General features: G+C 57.5%; 1 protein-coding gene across 1 annotated transcript in view; it reads left to right on the top strand.

Moving 5' to 3' along the window:
* The window catches only part of MYO15A (myosin XVA), a 51,747-nt gene that overhangs the window by 5,963 nt on the left and 22,056 nt on the right, over positions 1-23,728 (top strand). The window contains 39 exon segments of the mRNA XM_038537096.1: positions 365-428; positions 1,254-1,363; positions 1,709-1,783; positions 2,037-2,127; positions 5,611-5,616; positions 5,926-6,029; positions 6,137-6,200; positions 7,111-7,224; positions 7,678-7,839; positions 9,118-9,231; positions 9,704-9,762; positions 9,876-9,999; positions 10,250-10,345; positions 10,745-10,876; positions 11,311-11,436; positions 12,116-12,193; positions 12,938-13,086; positions 13,202-13,247; positions 13,411-13,535; positions 13,829-13,946; positions 14,233-14,408; positions 14,849-14,933; positions 15,661-15,714; positions 15,811-15,892; positions 15,971-16,101; positions 16,551-16,646; positions 17,640-17,875; positions 19,480-19,661; positions 19,813-19,885; positions 20,106-20,297; positions 20,611-20,771; positions 20,884-20,978; positions 21,533-21,659; positions 21,858-21,925; positions 22,002-22,079; positions 22,236-22,416; positions 22,525-22,657; positions 22,968-23,073; positions 23,248-23,320. Of these exon segments, the coding sequence (XP_038393024.1) occupies positions 365-428; positions 1,254-1,363; positions 1,709-1,783; positions 2,037-2,127; positions 5,611-5,616; positions 5,926-6,029; positions 6,137-6,200; positions 7,111-7,224; positions 7,678-7,839; positions 9,118-9,231; positions 9,704-9,762; positions 9,876-9,999; positions 10,250-10,345; positions 10,745-10,876; positions 11,311-11,436; positions 12,116-12,193; positions 12,938-13,086; positions 13,202-13,247; positions 13,411-13,535; positions 13,829-13,946; positions 14,233-14,408; positions 14,849-14,933; positions 15,661-15,714; positions 15,811-15,892; positions 15,971-16,101; positions 16,551-16,646; positions 17,640-17,875; positions 19,480-19,661; positions 19,813-19,885; positions 20,106-20,297; positions 20,611-20,771; positions 20,884-20,978; positions 21,533-21,659; positions 21,858-21,925; positions 22,002-22,079; positions 22,236-22,416; positions 22,525-22,657; positions 22,968-23,073; positions 23,248-23,320 (4,286 nt within the window).

The following is a 23,728-nucleotide window of genomic DNA, read 5'->3' as shown; positions in this document are numbered from 1 at the left end:
TCCCAGCCTCACCACTTACTGGCTGAAAGACTTTGACACTCTGTGCCTCAGTTTCTCATCTGCCAGATGGGGGTGGGTGGCAGTTACTGTGGGATGCCCAAAATGTCAGGGTTATGTTGGTCAATGTCATCTCCCAGTCACAGTGACTTGGCCCTCACGTCTGCTTCCCAAGAGCATCCCCCACTCAGTGAGGTGGGGACGATGACTATCATATACATGGAGAAACTGAGGCACAGAACAGAAGGAACTTTCCCAAGGTCTCACAGTTGGTTGGTTTCAGACACAGAACTTGAACCCAGGCCTTTTTGACCAAAGCCCTGGACTGAGGGGGGCCCTGATATTTCCCCTCTTCCTGCCCTCCCAGAGACCTCCAAGAGACCACTGTGCTGTCTAACCTCAAGACCAGATTTGAACGGAACCTCATCTATGTAAGTCATGGGGCTGGCTCTGCCCTGAGCTCAAATCAGAAAGGTAGCTGCCTCTTGGGGCCACAGTGGGAAGCACAGATTTCTCCTGCTGAGCTCCAGATGTGTGGCTTCTGGTTTGAACTCTGGGGTTTCTATCATTGGAGTATAACATGCTAGAGCCCAGGGTTCTAAAATCCAAAGTCCTGAAACATAGAGTCTTAGAACAGTGGAAGCCAGAGACACATCTGGAGACAGGAAACTCAGAAGTGTGACCGCTTACTGGGAACCTAGTGGATAAAGCTTCCAGAGACCTGGAATCCATAGGCCTGGATCCCAGGAAGAGAGAGAGGTGGAAGGGGGCCGGAGAGATGGAAGGGGACTGCTGGCCCCACAACAGTGGGCCAGAGGGCCAGAGGCCCAGAACCACAGAGCAGGAGGGAGGGCCGGCCACAAGGGCTCTGGCCACCTCAGAATGCCCCGGGCTCCCAACTCTCTCCCCACTCCAGGCAGTGGAGGTTTGACCTCACTTCAAGGCAGAACCTTCTGGAACCTGGCCCTGACTATTCATAAATGAAGTACACGATAGCTGACATAGCCACCTTTGCAGATTTGTGGCTGTGGGGTTTTGCTCACTTTAGCCGCCTCCCAGCCTCAGCCTGGTCCAGTGCCTGACATTTCTCAACCAGAGTAGATCCCCCATCAAGCCTACGAGAGGGCCCCTGGGGCAAACACAGAGGCTGGGCAGCCAGACACCTGACCCCATGGAAACGGGGCTCCAGGCTCCTGGAAGCTGGGGAGGAGGGCCACGAGAAGGCATAGGCTCTGAAGCCCCTGCCTGCCCAGCAGACCTACATCGGCAGCATCCTGGTGTCGATGAACCCGTACCGAATGTTTGGAATCTATGGGCCAGAGCAGGTGCAGCAGTACAATGGGCGGGCCCTGGGAGAAAATCCCCCGTGAGTGTCTCTGGGGTTGGGGATGGGGTTCTCCTCGGGTCTCCTGGGTCCCTCTGCCTGAGCCAGGCGAGTCCCTGCCTGCCCCTAAGCCAAGGGTAGGGGCAGCCAGTGGCTGGCAGCCCACCTGTTGGGCCCAGTTGGTTTCTCCCCCAGTCTGGCCACAGTCCTCTCCACGTTGTTGGCCATGGGGGCTCCGACCAGAATGGGGGCAGGGAGCATCTCCCCAGGGTGGAGGGTGGAGCAGAATTGGCTGCCAGGGTGGACAGAGATGCTTTCCTACCTGACCCTTCAGGGGTTTGAGAGATGGAGTCCTGTCCCAGTGATACCTGTGGCCTGTCTCTCCAGGCACCTCTTTGCAATTGCAAATCTTGCTTTCGCCAAAATGCTTGATGCCAAACAGAATCAGTGCATAATTATCAGGTGGGTTAGGCTGGGGACCTTTGTGTGCATGGGGCAGGGTGGGGGCTGGGGGAATGTATGGGAGGAATCTCAGATGACAGGTCTGCATCAGGCCAGAGCTGCTGTGGGACCTGGGAAAAAATCGCTTGGCATCTCTGGGCCAGCCCGCCATGACCTCTTGTGTCATAGGAGGTTCATAGAAGGGTAGGGGTAGGGGAAGCCCAGAAGAGGCAGTGAACTGGTTGATGCTCACTCTGCTCCTTTGCGCCGTCAGCGGAGAGAGTGGCTCTGGAAAAACTGAGTCTACCAAGTTGATCCTGCGCTACCTGGCCGCCATGAACCAGAAACGAGGCATCACGCAGCAGGTGAGTCTGTCCGTTGCATGGTCTGTCTGATTCCCCAGGACTTCCAAGCTTAGTGCTCCCCTAGAGACAGGCTCCTCGGCCCCAGTTGGAGGATGGGGAAGCCGAGGCCAGGGTTGTACTGTGAGGGCTCCTGGGACTCTGGCTCTTTCTGCCACCTACCTCCCCACCCAGGGCACACCTGCCTGGCCAGAGTGGAAGCCCCATGGGCATGGGAGTCACTCCATTTCTCCTACCTGGCCTTACCTTCTTGGTGGGCCACAGTAGATGCTGGGGCACTGAGGACATGGGGCCGGGGGAGTGCAGGATTGGAGCATTGTGGAGAGGGCCACGTCTTCTCAGGTTTGGAACCTGAGAATGTGAGACCCTTAATAAAGCTTTTCCAGGGACATACTGTTTGCCAGGCCCGGGCTAGGTGATGGGGAGGCAGGTGGCAGCAATACAACATTCCCACTCTCATGGGAATTTCATTATAGTAGAGGAAACAGAAGGAAAAAATACACAAGTAAATTATGTCCATGTGAAGAGGTGGGAAGTTGCAGAGGAAAAAAAAAGCAAGGAGGAGGGTGGGGAGTTTGGGGGGATTGTAATTTGCAGCATGGTGGTCTATGAAGACTCTACTGAGAAGGTGAGGGAGTGGGCCCTGAAGTCACCTGGAAGAAGAGCAGACAGGCAGAGGGAAGAGCAAGTGCAAAGGCCCTGGGGTACAAGGAGGTCTAGTGTGCACAGGGGATGGCAAAGTGGCGTCATGGAGTCCAAGTGTGGGAAGACAGTGGCTTGGGCCAGGGGGTACTGATGAAGATGGTGAGCACAGCTAGACCCAGGTGCAGTTTAAAAGGTCAGCCAATGACTTGCTGAGGGACCTATACTGGGGTGTGAGAGATGGGGTGGAGCTGTCATTAGTTGTGTGGGCAGGGCCGTGGAGGAAAGACAGGTACCCTGAGGAGTCTGCTGGGCGTCCACGGAAATGATGGGAAGGTGGGTGGATACACCCATGTGCCTGGAGCTCAGAGAAGGTGAGTCTGGAGGTGAAGGCCCCTCAGCTCAGTCTCCAGAACCGAACTCTCAGACTTCCCGCTGCAGGCCATGAAGATCGGCAACGGGCCAGTGTCCCAGCCAGTGGCAGTCTGGGCAGGTGATCCAGGGACATCAGGTGGGGGCTGCGTGACCCTTAGTGGGAACTGGGTCAGCCCAGACTAGGTAGTCCAGAGGGGTCCCTTCCCCCAGGCCCCTCTGATGCCTGCCTCGGTCTGCTGCCCCTCCTATGCCAGCCTGGTCCTCTGGGGCCCTCCCTTTGCTCCAGGCAGGGTTTCAGAACCCCTCTGTTTAGACTTCTGCAAGGACTGGCTAGTAGGCAGGGAAAGGTGTGCACTGAGTACCTCCTACATGCTAGGTGTTTTAGTTATGTTGTCACGTTAGGGCTGCACTGCAGCCCTGGGAGGCAGGTTCATCTGTGTCCATATACGGACTGGGACACTGGGGTCTGGGAAGGGAGATGACTTACCTGATGTCCCCAAGTGTGTGTGTGTGTGTGTGTGTGAGCTGAGATCTGAAGCTCAAGGCAGAGAGCTGTCTTGACAGGGATCAGGGAGAATGTAGCTGGGTCTGGGAGTTTCTGTGCCAGGCATTCTGTAGATGCCAGCTGAGATAACCTGGGTCCATTTCCTAGCTGCTGTTCTGCCCTGCTCATGTAATCTGACGGTCCTTTCCTAGTGTTGGCTTCAGGCATGGCTGGATCCAGGGTCTTAAACAATGTCCCTTGGTTTGGCTCCACCCTCCCCATCTACAGGCATCATTCTCAACCTGGATCAGCAAGACAGTGTCACAGTGTACCACCCAGACTTCCCAACGTGCCAGTGAAAGTCTCAGGGTTCCCTCTTGCTGGACTAGATTTGGCCGTAATTCTAGCTGGACCCAGCTGTGCCTCAACTGGCTGAGGCCCAGGCCACAGGCTCTGCCTCTGGGCTGAGAATGCAACAGGCGTTGCCTGGGGTGGAGAGTGACTGGGTGCCGCCCAGCCCAAACTACAGGCTATCGCCCCACCTGCGGGTTGAGTAGAGGGCCCCACAGGACCACATGGGGTCCAGCCCAGCAGTCCTCTCCCCAGCCCCTGGCCGGACACTAGGAACAGAGGAGCAGCTGCCTCCCACTCAATGCCCTCAGGGGGATTCCAGAATAGGAAGTAATATAAGCCAAAATCCAGGCAGACCCCAATTCACTGAAGAGCCCCAGTTCAGCTCTTGTCTGAGAGCCCCAGTTCAGCTCTCGTCGGCTCCTGCTCTCGTCTGGGCCTTGGTCTACTCCTTTGTGCAATGGACACGGTATTTCCTGGACTAAATGGGACCATGAGAGTGAGCAGGTGAAGGGAACTGGCCCCTTCCCCAAAGTCACACTTCTGCAGAGAGTGGGCCTTCTCTGCTCCTTTTCTGAGAATTTATCCCGAGGAAATGACAGCCCGAAAACACTGTGTACACAGTGACACGCATGCTTGTCACAGCGTTGTGATCTCATTCGTAGGACTCTGGAGTCCCCGGGCACCTTACCTGGCCTTTCCAAGCCTTTCTCTGATCTGTAAAATGGGTGCATCAGTACCTACCTCGCAGGATGGTTAACAACCATATAATTAGAGCAAAGGGTTTGGCACCTGGTAGGTGCCTAATAAACGGGAGCTGGGACTAACTATACCTTGGGCAGCTCTGCTGTCCTAAAACGCTGGTCCTTGTGTCACCCGTTTAGCAGATGCTCCTGGTTTGGTATAGATGCTGGGGACCTAGAGGTTTGTACACGGACAGAGACTCTTGCCTGTGGGGGCTGATGTTCTAGTGGGAGAGACAGGATACAAATAAGTGAGGGGATTTGCCAGCGGTGCTGAGGGCTGCAGAGGGAGGGATTTCTGGTCCAGAGGCCGGTGAGGGCCTGGATGCCGAGGGAAGCGTCAGGGGGCCATGGTGCAGTGCAGAGCAAGGGAGGGGAGAAGAGGAGACAGAGCCACCCAGGAGCTTGGCTCTGCAGGGTTTGGAGTCACAGCAAGGGCTTGGTTAGAGCCTGAGTGGCGTGGAAGCCGTGAGGAGAAGTGTGACCTACCACAGGTTTTCAGAGGACCCCTCGCCCCCAGAGGAGCACAGCCAGGATCAGGAAGGAAGCTCTTCCGGGAGCCCAGATGGTTGACCACTGGTGGTCCATGGGGATGGGGTAAAGATGATATCCCCAGAGCCTTTTGGCAGGTAGACCCCGCAGACCCCCCCAAGCAGACTCCCACACCCCAGGGCCACACTGCAGTCCCCAGGCCCAGACAGCTGGGTTCATGCGTTTGCTCTCACCTGGCAACCCCCGCCCTGTCCACCCCAGGGGTCCAAGGGGTCTGTGGTTACTCTGTGGTCTAAGGTCCCTGGTGGCCTGGAGGGAGAGGGGTTCAGTCCCATGGGTGACCTGCTTCTGTTCTTGTCCCTCTGTCTTTCTCTTCCTCCGTCCTGGGCACTCCTGAAGATAAAGGTACTTGGAGTGTGCATGTGTGCCTCTGAGTGTGTGCACACACGCGTGTGTGGTGGCAGGATGGGCAGGAAGGGGCATCCAAAGACCTATCCTGCCTGGGGGCTGCTGTGGGAGGGGTCTGAATGTGGGGGAGCATGAGGGGCAATGGGGGACACTGGGGACACCCAAGGGTTCTACAGGGAGTCCACCTGCAGTGGCCCCTCACACAGGAGGTCTTCAGGGAGGTCTGTGTCTGGGAACACCTAGGGGCAGCCCCAGCCGTGCTCCCTACTCCAGGCCCCTACAATTCCCACATGTTCTGGGGTCCAGATCCTGGAGGCAACACCCCTCTTGGAATCCTTCGGTAACGCCAAAACCGTCAGGAATGACAACTCCAGCCGCTTCGGGAAGTTTGTGGAGGTCTTTCTGGAAGGGTGAGTGGGACGGTGGAGGGAAGGACCCCCAGGGGCCTCAGAGCCCACACCAGCCACTCCCCCCACCCACCTACCCTGCACAAGCTGACTGTTCTCCCCGTCTCCAGGGGCATGATTTCTGGTGCCATAACCTCCCAGTACCTGCTCGAGAAGTCCAGGATTGTGTTTCAGGTGGGCCAGACCCTCCCAGGCCCTGTGTGTTGGGATGGGCTGGGGGTAGGTAGGTACTCAGAGCCTGGCACCTGCTGGGGCTGGGGAAATGTTGAATTGTTGAACAGAGATATGTGTGTGTGTGAGAGAGAGAGAGAGAGAGAGAGCAGGTGATCTCACCCCCTATAGCTACATTGCCCCTTTCTTGTCCCTAAAGCACATGATCCAGCCATGATCCTCCTCAGGACCTTTGTACCTATGATTTCTTCTATCTGAGCACCTCTCCCATACACCTGCAAGACCAAACCCCTCATCTTCTCCAGGTCTTCCCTGAAATGTCACCTGCTCAGGGAGGCTGTCGCATTTAAACCAACGCCCCTCTCCACCCCACCAGAACTCCCTGGCCCCTTCCCTGCTTTATTTCTCTCCGGAGCACTGTTCTCCATCTGACATGTCTTATTTTGACCAGTGATTTGCTAAGTGCTCATCTCCCCAGCCAGCGGGCAGGCTCTGTGAGGTCGAGGGCTTCTGTCTCCCTTGCTCCCCACTGGGCCTTGAGAGCCTGCTCCGGGGCCTGTGACACACTGGCACTCAGCCGCCCTGGTGGAGCAAACCATCAGGAGGCCCTGTGTGTTGTGTGTCCCCTCTGGACCATGAACACAGCATACACAGGTGTGTGTGCCCAATGTGCACAAGAGAAGAAAGACTACCTTGCTCTTATTCCTCCAAGCAAAATTAAATCCTGACCTGAGCCGCCTCCCTCCCGCCATCCCCAGCCAGTGCCAGGCTGGAAGCTCAGTCCTCACAGGGGCCTGGGCTCACCTCTGGGTCCTTGTGTACCAGTATGGGCCAGCACACCTGGCCTTGTGTGTGTCTGGGGGTCTTCTACGTGGGTGGCTCCTTTCTCTGCACCCACCCTGCTACCCTACAGGCCAAAAATGAAAGGAACTACCACATCTTCTATGAGCTGCTGGCTGGGCTGCCTGCCCAGCTGCGACAAGCCTTCAGTCTACAGGAGGCTGAGACCTACTACTACCTGAACCAGGTGAGCAGTGCAGGCGTCCGAGGGCCCCCGGGTCTGGCACCCTTGCCCCATCACCCTGGGTGGGCTGAGAGAACCAACTCATGGTGTCCTAATAGCCAGCAAAGGCAATGGGAGTTGGGGGCCATGATTTTGATTGAAAGTGTCTCATCATGACAAGGGTGACAGGCATCTTTAGGGTCCTAGGGGGTGTGGGGGGCTACCTCATTTCATTTCTCTATAGCTTAGAACAGAGCTAAGCAGCCTGGAGTTATGGCATTTCCCCCTTTGAGCCTCAGTTTCCTCCTCTGTGAAATGGGGACAGCATAATACCACTTTTAAGGGATGTTGTGAGGACTAGACGAGCAAACGCATGTAAAGCACTTGATCAGGGCCCAGCATGCACCACCTGCTTGGGGCCTCAGGGCTGGAGGGCCTGGCCAGGGTCCCTGACCCCTGGTGCCTGCCCTTGCCCAGGGCGGGAACTGTGAGATCTCAGGGAAGAGTGACTCAGATGACTTCCGCCGGCTCCTGGCAGCCATGGAGGTGCTGGGCTTCAGTGGTGAGGACCAGGACAGCATCTTCCGCATCCTGGCATCCATTCTGCACCTGGGCAATGTCTACTTCGAGAAGTATGAGGTGAGAGAGCCCATAGCCCCTCATGGGGCCCTGACACCCTCAGGAGGCAGGTCATCTCCTCAAAAGCTTGGGAGCCATCTATATTTGCTTTTTGGGGTACGCTGTGCATGTATCATTTGTTATCTCCCACGACCCTCCAGCCACCATTGGAGTTGCTCCTCTTTTTTTTCTTATTTGTGTATGAGAGCTTTTAATATATGTGAAGGAAGTCCACCCTTTGTCTCTGATGTGAATTGCAAATATGTTTTCTAGCTTATCATTTCTATTTTGATTTGTATCCAAGTTTTTTTGGTGTTTTGCTTGCTGGTTTGTCCTATTTTGTTTTGGTTTTTTGCCATGTAGATTTTAAGAGTGATTTTCAGGCATTTTATTTATGCATCATTTCTTATATAAATTTTAGACTTTTAATCACTTTTGGAGACAGTTATTTCTCTAACATTGTAACAGCTTTCTCCCATAATTTTTTCAGGACCTTTTATGGTGTGTGTGTGTTAACATTTAATCTTTGGCTCACCAGGCATTTATCCCAGGAAGATGTGAGGTTGGAATCCAATTTCTTTTTTCCCACATGGTTACTTAGTTATGCTAATCCTGTAATTCAAGAAATACAATCATGCACTAAATTCATGCACTAAATTCTCACACATATTTATGCCTAATTCCTGATTGCCCATTGTGCTTCATTAATCTATGTATTGTGTTTCTATCCCCACACTGTTTTTTTTTTTTAAAGATTTTATTTATTCATGAGAGACACAGAGAGAGAGAGAGAGAGAGAGGCAGAGACACAGGCAGAGAGAGAAGCAGGCTCCATGCAGGGAGCCCGACGTGGGACTTGATCCCGGGTCTCCAGGATCACACCCTGGGCTGAAGGCGGCACTAAACTGCTGAGCCACCTGGGCTGCCCTCCACACTGTTTTCTTTAAAAGATTTTATTTATTTATTTGTAAGAGAGAGTGTGTGTGAGCAGGCAAGGACAGAGGGAGGGGCAGAGGCAGAGGGAGAAGCAGGATGTGGGACTCGATTCCAGGACCCTGAGATTATGACCTGAGCCCAAGAAAGATGCTTAACCTATTGAGCCCCCCAGGTGCCCCCCGAGGCCTTAATTCCCCCCAGGGGTTTAATTATTATAACTCTAACATGTTTGAGTATCTCACGGGGCCTCCTTCACTCCCCTTCTATCTCAGGATTTTCCTAGTTTTTGTAGCTTATGTTTTTTATACAAGCTTTAAACCCAGTTATCTAGTTTGAAACACACCACTGTTGGTGTTTACATAGACGGACGCGCAGGAGACCGCCTCGGTGGTGAGTGCCCGGGAGATCCAGGCTGTGGCGGAGCTCCTGCAGATTTCTCCCGAGGGCCTGCAGAAGGCCATCACATTCAAAGTGACTGTGAGTCCCTGGGCACCGTGGGCCATCAGAGCCTCCTGCCACTGCTTAGACAGCATAGGCTTCTCCTTGCGCCTTGATTGTTCTCCCCTTTTCACACCTGCTCATGCTTAAAGGCCCAATGCAGGCATCACCCCAGCCTCCAAGAAGCCACCCCTGGCCCCAGTGTGAGCTGTTACCCGCCCTGGGCAGCCTACACCCTGGCCCTTTGTCTCTTCCCAAGGCTTGATCTCACTGGGTCTGTCTGCTTATGCCTCTGTCTCCCCCATTAGACTAGCAGCCCTGCCCCCACCAGCATAGCCAGGCAGAGGGGGGATGAGAGGGTCCTGTTCTGCCCCTGGCCAGCTGTGTGCCTGAGACCAGTCACACCATCATTCTACCTCCCTCCCTTTCCCATAACCTCCCTAATCCTTTGGGGGGCTTCCTGGAGGTGGTGGCCAGCCTGCTGTCATTCAGGGGCCTCATCCCTCCCTAGGAGACAATGCGAGAGAAGATCTTCACCCCCTTAACCGTGGAGAGTGCCGTGGATGCCAGGTGAGGCCTTGCTCCTCCCTGCCTGAGCCCCTGATGCCTGCCCTGCCCACCCTTCACCCCCCACCCTGCCTCCGGCAATGTGCCCACCTGCCCCAGCACCATCTCTGACCCAGGGATGCCATCGCCAAGGTGTTGTATGCGCTGCTCTTCAGCTGGCTCATCGCCCGGGTCAACGCACTGGTGTCCCCGCGGCAGGACACACTGTCCATTGCCATCCTGGATATCTATGGCTTTGAGGTAGGGCTGCACAGGTGGATGAGGGACAGGGGACATAAAGCCTCCTCTTCCCTTCTCTGCCTACAGCATCCACTGTCATCTGCCCCTGATTTGCCTCTCATCTCCTTCACTCACTCTCAAGCACTCCCTGAGGCCATGGAAGGCAGGGAGGGCCCGGGGAGGCTGGGGCCGGTGAGCAGAGCCTTGGGTGGGGACACCTGGGCTGCTGGCCAAGGAGGGAGCAGGCCCAGCCTCACCACCCACCTGGCAGGACCTGAGCTTCAACAGCTTCGAGCAGCTGTGCATCAACTATGCAAACGAGAACCTTCAGTACCTTTTCAACAAGATCATCTTCCAGGAGGAGCAGGTGTGCACTCCCGTGCCCATAGCACTCCCGTGCCCTCCTGTCTGGCCGGTGGGCCTCCTTAGAGCCAGACAGGAAATGCTGGCTTTTTAAAGGCAAATTGGAGGTGGTCAGGCGGAGTGGAGGGAACCAGCACATTCAAAGGCCCGTGCCCTGGATGGGGAAGCTGCTGGGTGCTGAGCCAAGAAAAGCTCTCTTGGGGGATCCTTCTCCCCCTCTGCTGGGCTGTCCCAGGCGGAGGGTGGAATAGGCTCAGAGATGGTTCATGTTGCCCCTCCACGGAATGAGCTTCCTATGCAAGCAGAGGTGCCCCGGCCAGGCCCCTTCATGTGGATCCAGCCTGGGAGGTAGGGTGGATGGGGCCTGGGCAGGGCCAGGAGGCTGAGCCCCTGACACCCACAGGAGGAGTACATTCGGGAACAGATAGACTGGCGGGAGATCACCTTTGCTGACAATCAGCCATGTATCAACCTCATCTCTCTGAAGCCCTATGGCATTCTGCGCATCCTTGATGACCAGTGCTGCTTTCCCCAGGTGAGCCATTGGCACTGGGTGAGCCTGGTCTACTCGCTCAACATCTCTGAGCCTCATGTCCTCATCAGGCCCGGGTCCCGCCTTCTTCTCTGCTCTGGCCTGGGAGGAGCTCAGAATACCCAACCTGCTGTTCGCAACCCAGGGTGACTGAGGCTGGTTAGAGGGCAATGGGCTGCCAGAGTGGGGTACCAGCTTGGGAAGTCACAGGCTTCCTGGAGGAGGTGACCTTGAGGTTGGACCTCAAACTCTGATTGGAAGACACAAGTAGGGACGTCCACTTAAGCTTCCCCACCTAGGGCAGTGGGCAGTCAGAGGCAGCTGTGACTTGCTCCTCCCCTGTGCTTATCAGGAAACAGGGCTGCAGGATTTGCCACAAGCCCAGGGGCAGGGTGCCGGGGTTCCCTGCCCACCCTCTGACCCCTGCCTGCCTCTAGGCCACAGATCACACGTTTCTGCAGAAGTGCCATTACCACCACGGCGCCAATCCGCTCTACTCCAAACCCAAGATGCCGCTGCCTGAGTTCACCATCAAGCACTATGCAGGCAAAGTCACCTACCAGGTGAGACCCAGGACAGCCCACCCAGCCTCCGGGGCCACCGCAGTTGGAGACAGAAGCACAGCGGGGACTGCAGACACTCCCACCTCTTCTAGTCCTGGGCCTGCTGATCCTCAGCTGTGTGACCTTGGGCAAATTGCTTTACCTCTCTGAGCCCATCTTGTCCTCAAAATGGGGATCATGGTAGTGCCCATCTCATGTGAGTGTGGAAGCCTAGGGCTGGGGTGGATGTTAAAGAGTAGCTGTTATTAGTAGTGATGGGGTCACTCAGTTATCTCAGACACATTCCTGCCCAGGAGGTGTCTCAGGCCAGGATTCGAAGCTTCTGTGCCCACCTGGGCCTTGTTTTCCTCATCTGTAGGACACAAAATAGCATCTTTCACTGAGGATGGGGCCAAGATCCAGACAGTCATGTGAAGCTAGAGCTAGTGCCCCCCTCCCCGGAGGATTGGGAGGGTAGTGGGGGTGGAAGGGGAGGGGACTATGGCAGAAGGAAAGGTCCAGTTAGGGAGGTAGAGGCCCAGGGGGGCAGGGCCAGGGTCCCCAGGGCCTGGGAGCCCCTGACCTGCTGTAGGGAGGAAGGAGGAGGCTGGGAGCAGGCAGGCTGAAGCATGTTGGCATAGGCTGTGCCCCCAGGCTGTGTGGGGTCCTACCCAAGCCGCCCCACCGTTCCCCCCTGCAGGTGCACAAGTTCCTCGACAAGAACCATGACCAGGTGCGCCAGGATGTGCTGGATCTCTTTGTGCGGAGCCGGACACGGGTGAGCCAGCCGGGCCTCCTGCCACTCCGTCCCCACCCCAGAGCGCCCAGCTTGCTATCAGGCCCTCTCTCAGTTCAGGAAATGGGGAAGTGCCCCAGATATCTGGTCCTGCCTCTGGCTCCCCCTGGCTGCAGCCAGGCTGTGATCCTGATCCCAATCCAGAGTTGGCCTTGCTCTGGGCTTTCTCCCATTCCTGGTCCGGCCCCCTGCCCCTGGCCGGCCCCTCTGGATCACCCCAGCCCATCCTGGCCCTGGCCACCTAGCCGTGCCCACCCTATCCCCCCACTGAGCGGTTCTCCCAAATGGCCCTGTTGTTCTTAGCCACCCACCCTATCCTCTGGGCCTCCACCTTCTTCTCTGTCCAATGGGCACCCTCCTCCTGAGGTCGTGGTCAGAGTTCACAACGATGTGTGTCACAGGCCACCTCAGGGCCAAGTGCACAGTCAGATTGAAGAAAAAAAGCCAGCCCGACCATGGGACAGGTCTCGTGGAAGGTGCTGAGCACCAACTTGAGAGGCATGTGATCCAGGAGGACAGCAGCCTTGCAGAGAGGGCCGGGGTCTAGTGGGTTAGTTTTCTGATCCCTCTGGTTTGGAGATTGGACTCTTTTTGTTTTTAACTCTTTTTGTTGTCCCCGCCCCCCACCCCACCAACCTGTTTCCTTGTTTCTGTCTCTCCCCCCGCTCATCTTCCTGTCTCTCGTGCCTTGACTATGGCCCTGGCCTGCTGCCCGCCCCTGCTCAGGTGGTGGCACACCTCTTCTCCAGCCACGCCCCACAGGCCACCCCTCAGCGCCTGGGCAAGAGCAGCTCTGTCACTCGGCTCTACAAGGCACACACGGTGGCCGCTAAGTTCCAACAGTCGCTCCTGGATCTGGTGGAAAAGATGGAGAGGTGAGCATGTAGGTGGGGGGGCACCCAGTCTCCCCTCTGACCCACTCTGTGACCCTCAGGGGTCAGCACCTCCTGCCCTGGGGCCTCACAGTGCCTTCCTTCCGCCCCTGTGCAGGTGTAACCCCTTGTTCGTACGCTGCCTGAAGCCCAACCACAAGAAGGTATGTAATGGCTGAGGCCCCTGGGAGAGCCAGATCCTCCTTCTCATGCTGTGTGACCTTGCAAGTGGCTGTACCTCTCTGGACTTCCATCTGCCCAGCCCACTGTGGGGACTATTTGTGGTTGGGCCCATATGCAAACTCCTTTTCTGGGCCTTCCTTACAGGAGCCAGGCCTCTTTGAGCCAGATGTGGTAATGGCACAATTACGCTATTCAGGGGTGCTCGAGACTGTGCGAATCCGCAAGGAGGGCTTTCCAGTGCGCCTGCCCTTCCAGGTGTTCATCGACAGGTATGTCAGTCAGGGTTCCTGAGCTCCACAGCTCCATACCCAGCTCCCCCATGGCCCCAGGAATACAGAACCCAGGCAGGACAGAGCCTGCCATGCACAGTTGCTTGGTTGTGTGCTGTGCGAGATCGTTACGCTAGCTGTCACATAGCGATGTACTTCTCATTCCGCTATTTTTCCTAGTTTTATTGTGTGTGTTTGCGCGGAGGGGGCGGATTCCAAAGGAGTAATTTTAAGTTATTATGCACAATTTCCAGCAGATGGCAGTAAACTGTCTTATTCAACCGAAACCACAGGTACCGCTGTCTTGTGGCCCTCAAACACAACCTGCCGGCCAGTGGGGACATGTGTGTGTCGGTGCTGAGCCGCCTGTGCACGGTCATGCCAAATATGTACCGCGTTGGTGTCAGCAAGGTGAGTCCCGCCTCACGTATGACCCCGGGAAGCCCCGAGTTCAGGAGCTTTAGAACTGGAGCCTGTGGAATGAGAAATGGCCCAGCCAGAGAGCAGTGGCCCCGAGCCAGCGTGGTGGACTTGGTCAGCGGTCAGCGGAAGGCGCATCCCGACTCCAGACCTATGCTCGGGGGCTTCCCCCTGCCTGGCTCCCCATCACTGCTCCTTCAGCCTCCCCACGCTCAGCCCATCCCCGGCCCCAGGAGGCCAGCCCCTCCATGCCTCAAGGCCCGCCTCCCCTCCTCAGCTGTTCCTCAAGGAGCACCTGCACCAGCTGCTGGAGAGCATGCGGGAGCGTGTCCTGCACCTGGCAGCCCTCACGCTGCAGCGCTGCCTGCGCGGCTTCCTCATCCGGCGGCGGTTCCGCTCCCTGCGCCACAAGATCATCCTGCTGCAGAGCCGGGCCCGGGGCTACCTGGCCAGGTACAACCCACGCAGGGCAGGACTTGCTGGTGCCTCTGAAGAGGACTTGCCTGAACTGGGGTATAAGCTCCCTGTCCCAGAGGTGTGTGAGCTGAGTGTCGGGGCCTCTCTGCAGGAAGGGTGTCCGGACTCTGCTTTTGGATGTCCTGCCCACCTGCCCCCTGGCCCCAGCCTGCATCCCGGGTCTGGGAGCCCTGGGACTACAACCTGATGGGATGTACACACTCCAGGCAGTTTCCTCCAGAACCTGCCACTTAATTTGCTGTGTGACCTTGGCTGAGTCACTGCCCCTCTCTGAGCTCCATGGGGCTCGTATAGTGAGTCATGGACAGTGATACGCAAGCCCGGCTGGCGTGGGCATCTCTGCACCTTGGTCACTCTGCGATCCTACGCCCTGCCCTCCCCAGCCCCCAGGACACTTCTTTACTCCCCACCCCTAGGCAGCGGTATCAGCAGATGAGGAGGAGTCTGGTGAAGTTCCGGTCCCTGGTGCACACGTATATAAACCACCGGCATTACCTCAAGGTGCGGACCTGTTGCTCCCCCTGCTCTGGGGAGCCAGGCAGCAGGGAGAGGGAGGAGGCCCTTAGCCCCCAGGAGGAGACTGTTGGCCTCAGACAGTCTTGGGTTCGAATCCCCGCTCTGCCACTCACCAGCCAGGACTTGGCCTTCCCCACCCTCACTTTGTCTGCCTAGCCCTGGGGTTTGGGGGTGGGGGTTCAGGGACATGCTGCACGGGGAGGATTTAGCCTGTGCTGGGTTCACAGTGAGGCCTTCAGGAGTTGGGTGTGATGGAATCTGTCAGCCTGAGCAGCGCCGGATATGGTTTTACTCTTAATGCCAGTGTTGGCCCGTTGTATAAACCCACCCCCAGAAAGACAAGTGTAGTCCACAGAGCCTTGAAGACCCACCTGGCCTCCACTGAAGGCTCTGTGGCATGACAGGAGGGGAGTCCACCCCGTGTCTCTGGGCGACTGCAGAAATCCTCCTGGGGGTCTTTTCCTGTCCTGAAGTATTACTTCCTCCGCCTCTTGCCTCTCTTTCTCGCTCTTTCTCCCGTGCCTCTCTGTTTCTCTGGCCAGAGCTTTGCGCCCTCTTTGCTGCCTGTAGGGGGGCCAGTTGCCCCCTTTGCTTCTCTTGCCAGCCACCTCCCGTGGGTTGGCTTGGGCTGCCCCCGGGGCCCGGCTGGGGCCTGCTGTCGCCTCTGCCCACCGTTCTCCTGCCCCCGCCTTGACCATCTGCTCTCCTGCAGCTGAGGGCAGAGCGGAGGCTGCGGGTGGAGGAGGCCCGGCTCCGGGAGCTGGAGGTGGGTGTGGGCTCTGGGTGGCAGCAGGGACCAGAGGGGAGGCCGCCAGGTGGGAGTTGTGGCAGGGCTGCCCCTCACGCTGCATGGTCCCCGCAGGAACTGAGCAAGCGGGAGGTGGTGGCCGTGGGGCACCTGGAGGTGCCCGCTGAGTTGGCGGGACTCCTGCAAGCGGTGGCGGGTACGTCAGTGCGGCGCAGTGTGGGGAAGGGGTGGGCAGGCACAGAGTCTGGCACCTCACGCCCCCCTCTCTCCACAGGCCTCAGAGCAGCCCGGGGACCCCGGGTGGCCTCTGTGCGGACTCCCCGGCTCCAGGCCGAGCCCCGTGTCACGCTGCCCCTCGATATCAATAACTACCCCATGGCCAAGTTTGTCCGATGCCACTTTAAGGTAAAGGCTGGCATGAGCCCAAGCAGCCCTGGTCAGCAGGCCCTGTTGTCAGCCTGGGGCAGGGTCCTGGCCATGCCCTGTGGCATGGGCTCATACCCAGAGCCCTTGACTTGCCGGGTCATGAGGAGTCCAGGGGCTCCAGAGGAGGGCCAGACAGACATGGAGGGGCCCAGGGACTTAGGAAGTGGCCATTTGCCAAGTACCTCATCCCTGCTTTCATTTCGGGCTCTCCAGGAAGAGGGACTCTCCAGGGGGCTCAGGTGGCCTCCACCACCAGCGAACTGAGGGCCAGTGTCTGCCTCTCTTCAGGCTTCAGTGTCCCCATCCACACTCTGGGGAAAGGAGCCCTTACCTCACTGGCTCTCATGTCCCTACCTGGCTCAGAGAAGTGGAGGGAGTGTACCCAGGAGTCCCAGCTCTGTCCTCACGCCCCTGCCCTGTGCCCGCAGGAACCTGCCTTCGGGATGCTGACACTGCCCCTGAGGACACCCCTCACACGGCTGCCAGTAGAGTGCCATGCAGAAGCTGTGAGCGTCTTCAAGTTGGTAAGGGTCCGCCCATGCCACCTTTGAAGTTATAGCCATGAAGCCTCTTGACCTGCCCTCCTGGGTCCTCCACTAACCCAGACCATTAAGCCCAGCCTTCTTCTTTGGAGGAAAGACTTCTGGGCGAGGAAGGGCATGGAATCAGGGCTCCTCTCTGGACTAGGGTTTGAGGATTGAGAGGCTTTCTTCTCCCAGCCGTCTTCCTGACAAAGAGGCTGCCCCAGAGTCTCCATGGAGCTTCCCAGGGACACCATGAATAGATCCAGGTCCCCTCCTCGAGGGCTTCCTAGTCTGAGGAGGGGAGGCAGAGCAGACCTGACTACTCCATGGACAGAGGTTAGGCATGGAGGCTGGGAAGTCTAACTAGGTTCCTAAACCACCTCTGGACAGAATCAAAGAGGGCTTCCTGTTGGCAGGGGATGGGGGTGGGGTGGAGCATTTGAGCTAGTTTGGAAGGAGTTAGAATCTGCCAGCCAGGACAGATGGAGAAGCCACCAAGAGAAGAAAAAGTTGATGTAGTCAAAACACATCAATTAATGGAAGTCAAAAGGGAAGGGGCAGGAGGGGGTCCCAAGGCCTTGTCTGCCTTGGATTTCATTCTAAGGGCCCCAGGGAGCCAAGGAGGGTGCTTCCATGGGAGGGAGTGGTCAGATATGAATGTTAAAAAAGTGCTTTCTTGGGGCCTGGATGGAGAAGGAGGTGAGGGATGGAGGCCAGAGACGAAGGGAGGGGCTAGGGGAGCGCTAGTGGAAGGTTCTTGACCAGGAGAGAAAAGTCAGTATGCTTTGGATCTTGAGTTTTCTCATAGTTAGCATGAACTTCCTGGTCATTTGGCACAGGACATGGCAATTACAGTGTAACATGGTGGGGGGGTGCTGTTACATGGGCTTTCCTGGGACTCATGGGAAGGTCGAGAGAGGGGTGCATGTTGGGGATGGGGCCCTGGCCCAAACAACCTTCCAAGAGGCCCAGGAGAGTCTGTTTGTGGTCTAGATCCTGCGTTTCATGGGCGACCCTCACCTGTATGGTGCCCAGGAAAACGTCTTTGGGAACTACATTGTGCAGAAGGGGCTGGCGGTGCCCGAGCTCCGGGATGAGATCTTGGCACAGCTGGCCAACCAGGTGTGGCGTAACCCCAGCTCCCACAACGCCGAGCGGGGCTGGCTCTTACTGGCTACATGCCTCAGCGGCTTCGCACCTTCCTCACGCCTCAGCAAGTACCTGCTCAAGTGAGTGGAACCCGGCAGGGCCAGGGCTGAGAACAGTGATGCTGGCCTGAGGCCCTGGGGGGGATGTCAGAGGTCAGGCCAGGAGTGAGGTCTCTATGCTTGGAAGCTCAGGCATGAGGGCCTGTTTGGGTCCGTTCTCTGTCTCCACCAGTCTCAGAACAAGAAACAAGGGCAGGTGTTCACTATGGAGGGTAGGGCTCACATAAACTGGATAAAGGACTTGCAAAGCTCAGAGGATGGCAAGACCAGGGCATAGGGAATTTGGGGAAAAGGTGCTCATCTCTCATGTCATGGCAGTAGAGCCAGGTGGTTAGGAGTATAGACTCTGAATGCAAGACAGTCTGGGTTCAAACCCCAGCTCAACCTTCAGAATGCCAGCATCTTGATGATACTGAAGATGACAGTGATAACATCCCCCTGCTGGGGGCAGCCCTGGTGGCGCAGCGGTTTGGTGCCGCCTGCAGCCTGAGGTGTGATCCTGGAGACCTGGGATCGAGTCCCACGTTGGGCTTCCGGCGTGGAGCCTGCTTCTCCCTCTCCCTCTGCCTGGGTCTCTGCCTCTCTCTATGTGTCTATGAATAAATAAATAAAATCTTAAAAAAAAAAAATCCCCCCGCTGGGTGAGAAGGATGCTTTGAGCTCAGGCAAGCCCTGTGTGCAAATCCCAGCTCTGATACTCACCTGCTGTGTGACCTGGGGCAACTCACTGCCCTTCTCTGAGTCTCTTTCCTCATCCGTAAATTAGGGTTGGTAATAAGACCACCTTACAGGGTGGCTGTGAGCCTCAGAGCATGTAGAGCTTCACCTGGGCCATGCGCAGTAGGTAGGCAGCTCAGTGGGTCAGTCTTGTGAATCTGTGGCAACAGGTTAGGGCCACTGCCTTCCTTTCTGGGCTTGCAGTGGGCACAGCTCTGGGTTCCCTCTTGTGACCGCCACCGAGGGGCTGCTCCATTGTTGCTCCAGAAGCAGGAAGGGAGCCAGGGAGCCGGGCATGTGGAGTACCTGCCCTTGGAGGGGATCAGTTTTGTTGGCCCTGGGCCAAGCTGAACCCTCACGGCATCACTTGTGTAGATGAGAAATTGGAGGCAGGCTCGGAGGGGCCAGGTGATCGATCCCCTGGGAGGCTTGGTGAAGGCATTGAAAGCCGAGTCTTCCAGAGTCTGAATTCTTGCCCACATCTTGCTGCAACCCCTACCTTGTCAATGACATTTTGCTCCAACAAGCTTTGGTGGACCTTCCTGGGACCTCTTTGGCATGTCCTTGGACCTTTGTTGGCTTAAGATACCTTTGGCTAGCCTGGGACCCTTTCAGCTTAGTCCTAGGACTCTGGGATAGTCTGAGATTTTTTTAGTCTAGCCTCAGAACTATGGGGCTAACCTGAGGCCCTTTGAGTTTAGTCCCGAACCTCTGGGCTCTCCCAGGACCCCTCCAGTATCATCCCAGAGCTCTGGACTATAGCCTGGGACCCTTCCGAGCTGGCCTCTTTGCTCGGGCCTTCTCAGCTTCACCATAGAGCTCTGGGCTCAGACTAGACTTAGAATCCTCCTCTCTCGCGGGCTCTCCACAGATCACTCTTCATCCCGGTTTCAACTCCTATCCATCAGGTTTGTGTCTGATTATGGGCAGAATGGCTTCCAGGCTGTGTGTCAACACCGCCTCATGCAGGCCATGGGCCGGGCCCAACAGCAGGGCTCTGGGGCTGCCCGCACCTTCCCCCCGACCCAGCTTGAGTGGATAGCAACCCAGGAGAAGGCCAGCATGGCACTGGATGTGGGCTGCTTCAATGGTGAGCTGTCCTCTTCCCACCATGCACTGCCTTCCCTCCTCCCTCTCTGCCTCACAGAAGGGCACAGGGATGGGACAAGAGTGGGGAAGCCTAAGAGCGTGTGCGGGCGGGGGAGTAGCAGGACTGAGCCCAGCACCCGCCGCTGTCCCAGGTGACCAGTTCTCCTGCCCAGTACACTCCTGGAGCACGGGGGAAGAGGTGGCTGGAGACATTCTGAGGCACAGGTTGGCTCCTGGAATAATCCCCGTCCCAGCATGCCCTCGGGTACCTGGGAAGGAGGGAGGGGGAGGGGAGGGGGAGACGTGGGAGACCAGACCCCCCAACACATACATACACAGGGTCCACTCTGGTCATGCTTGGGGGCTAGCTCATATTCCAGGGTTTCTCCAGGCAATACCTGTTGGTTCCATCCCTCACTTCTGTCCCTCCATGTGCTGTCACCAGGGGGCTGGCAGATGGCTGGCGGGGCTGGACAGTGGCCATGAAGAATGGGGTCCAGTGGGCCGAGCTGGCAGGCCACGACTACGTGCTGGACCTGGTGTCAGACCTAGAGCTGCTCAGGAACTTCCCGAGACAGAAGTCTTACTTCATCGTGGGTGCAGAAGGGCCCATGGCCGGCAGGGGAAGCCCAAGAGTGTAGGTGGCTACGTGGGTCCTTCAGGCACTTGGTCTCCCCTTTCCTCCCAGCTGCTGGTTCAGAGCTGAGTTCCAAACCTAAGCTTTAAGTGACCTCTGCACCTGGTGTGGGACTCAAACTCACAACCCCAAGATCAAGAGTCAGACGCTCCGCTGAAGTGGGCCAGCCAGGCACCCCGGGGTCCTACCTTTAAAGGGAAAGAGCCACCCATTTTCAGAGCCCAGAGGAGATCGTGGTGATGATGGTGGGGTCATTCTGGGAGGGCCATCATCTCTCAGGCGGTCAGCTGCTCCATGTTCCCCTTCCCTACAGGTTGTTTGGGAACAGCTGGGACTCAGATGAGGACACACCCACCAGGCCCCAGACCCAGGGATGCGTGCCCAGAGTGGCTGACTCCGACGGGTACTGGAGCCACAACGAGGATGGTACAAACAGGGAGAACAGGGCCCAGAGAGGGACAGCCACCCACTGAGGCCAACCAGGAGGGGCCACTCTCTCTGGTCGGGAGGGATCCTGGGGGCCATGTGGGGTGATCAGCAGGAGAAAACAACTTGGTTTTGTATCTGCCTCCCCCTCACCCCCCAGACTCAGACAGCCTGGGAGAACCCTCTGTGCCCCACAGGGGACTGGACTGCTACCTGGACAGCCTCTTCGACCCCGTGCTGTCCTACGGGGACGCGGTAGGGACGGGGCGGGGTATTGGCAGAAAACTGGGACCGCATGTACATATCTAGTCACACACCCACAGGAGATGCAGGAGCCTCTTGCAGCCAGGGCCAGGGGGTAGCATGGGCCTGGGTCTCTGCTGGGGGCCAGGCAAAGGTTGAGGGTGCGCTCATGGCTAGAGATGCTCCTGGCTGATCCCAGAACCACCCACGGCTAAAGGTCTAGGGCCCCTCCTCCACCTGGGGTGGGAGCCAGCCCCATCAGGTACCCTTGCTCATTCTGGAAAGTCCCAGGAGTCCCTCCATGGCATGATGTGCAGCCCTGAGCAGGGCACAGCTCCTCTTTGAACCTGTTTACTCATCTGTGAGAGGGGGTGGATTGGGTGGATTTGCAGGGCTGGTGGGGTATTGACTGGGATGCTGCATGAGCAGAAGCTGGGCATAAAGCAGACACTAGGCTGATGTGGGGCCCCGGGGACAGAGGAGGTGGCTGGTGTCAGATGCCCGTTGCCTTGGAACCTCGGGAGTATGACAGTGAGGCAGATACTTGAGCCACCTGCTGCCCCCAGGACCTGGAGAAGCCAACAGCCATTGCCTACCGCATGAAAGGGGGAGGCCAGCCTGGTGGAAGCGGCAGTAGCAGCACTGAAGACCCCCCCAGGAGGCCTCCAGAGCCAAAGCCAAAGCCAAAGCCAAGTCAGTGCCTGCCCCTAGAGTGGTTCCAGGGTGGGCGAGGGGAGGGGGCCCTCCTCCTGGTTCTCAGGGGCAGAATGGAGGCAGCCACTGGCCCGTTGGGGCTGAGACAGCCGCAGGGTGGGGGTTAGCTAGGAAATCCCCACTTCCCCCCATGTCCTGCCCCTTGGGATCCATGCCTTCTGACATGGCTCCCCGCAGTCCCAGGCCTGGATGCCTCCACACTGGCTCTGCAGCAAGCCTTCATCCACAAACAGGCTGTCCTACTGGTGAGTGCTAGCTGGGCTGTGGGAGGTGCCCTGAGCGCAGGCCTGCCTGGTCACCCCCACCACCACCTCTCCCCAGGCCCGGGAGATGACCCTACAGGCCATGGCACTCCAGCAGCATCCGCTGGGTCCCACCCCAAGGCCCTTGCCTCCAGAGGTGAGCCTGGCCTACCCAGCTGAGTGCTGTGCTACTCCAGGGTCTCACCGTGCCTCTCTGGGGTAGTAGCCTCAAGCCCATCCTGGGCAAACACAGGGTCCCCGAGAATAGGCCAGTGTGTCCCAGGAAGCATACTCTACTCTTCATTCTCTGCAGAAACCCCTAGCACCAGAGGCACAGCCCAAGTTTGTGGGCACTGGACCCCCAGCCAAGCCTGTGCTCCTGCGCTCTGCTCCAAAGCCTTTGGCCCCAGCCCCTCTGGCCAAGGCCCCAAGACTCCCCACCAAGCCTGTGGCTGCCCCCATTCTAGCTCAGGACCGGGTTTGTCCAGAAACCAGTGAGTGTCCTATCCCAGTGGGGGTGGGCGGGATTGGGCATGTAGCTGTCCCCTCCTCACACCAACTGTGGCCTTACTCTGTTCCCTACCCCCATCCCTCACCCACAGCTTCGCCCTGCCCGGATCTAGTCCGGTATTCAACGCTCAACTCAGAGCACTTCCCTCAGCCCACACAGCAGATCAAGAACATCGTGAGGCAGTACCAGCAGCCACCCCGGGGAGGCCGGCCCGAGGCCCTCAGGTCAGCTCTGCCCCCACCCCAGCCCTCTGGGCCAGTGGCCTCCTCACCATACCTGAGTGGCCACCAGCTGGGTGCTCCCTGCCCAGCAACCTTCAGGGAGTGAGTTTTTTTATGCAGAAGATCCAGATGAGCCTTTGGGGTGGAGAAAGAAAGGCCCAGACCATGCTCTAGGTTGTGCTGTGTGACCTCAGACCAGTCTATAATCCTCTCTGGGTTTTCATGTATGATGATAGAGATGGGGGTGGAGGAAAAAGTTCCCTATTCTAGAACTCTGTGGCTGGGAAGAAGAAATTCCTATGCAATCCACCAGGAAGGATGGTGGAAAGGGGTTTGTGAAGCGGCCAGACCCTCACGAGGAGGCCTTGATGATCCTCAAAGGGCAGATGAGCCACCCAGCAGCAGCATCTGGCAGCCAGGTGAGGGGCGGCTTTGGGCTGGGCCCAGACAGGACAAAAGACAAAGTGGGGTGTTGGAGAGCCTCAGAAACCAGCTGCCCCTGTCAGCTATGACCCTGCTGCTGCCCCAGACCCTGTCCCCTCCCTGGGGACCCCCCCATGACCCTCTGAGCACTCTCTTTTTTTGGCGGACAGGTGCCCAGAGAGGCTGTGGCCTTGGTGAAACCAGTGACCAGCACCCCAAGGCCATCCACGGGACCCACTCCAGGTGAGGGGCTAGGAGGGAGGAAGGGAGGAAGGGAGGGGCAGAGGGCTGTTGTCCAAGCATGTGAGTAAGTCTGTGTGAGTGCAGGTGAGTCCTGGTCTATGTGTCAGTGGCATGTGTGTGTCTGTGTCCCTGAGCCACGTGGACATACTGTGTGGACATTTGTGTAAGTATATCAGCACTTAACTAACAGTGACTTCAGGCCACACCCACTCTGGCCTTGCTACATCCTCACTAAAATCCTTCAAGGAAGTACCATGTTTGTCTAGGTGTTACAGATGGGAAAACCAACACAGAGAGGTTAAGTGACTTGCTCAAGATCACACAGCTCAAAAGTGTCCGACCGGGATTATAAACTCAGCCCTCAGGGGGCACTGGATGGCTCAGTGGTTGAGTATCTGCCTTTGGCTC

Source organism: Canis lupus, chromosome 5, assembly GCF_011100685.1.
Source record: "Canis lupus familiaris isolate Mischka breed German Shepherd chromosome 5, alternate assembly UU_Cfam_GSD_1.0, whole genome shotgun sequence".
In the NCBI taxonomy this organism is placed as follows: Eukaryota; Metazoa; Chordata; class Mammalia; order Carnivora; family Canidae; genus Canis; species Canis lupus.
This window is presented reverse-complemented; position numbering and strand designations above follow the sequence as displayed.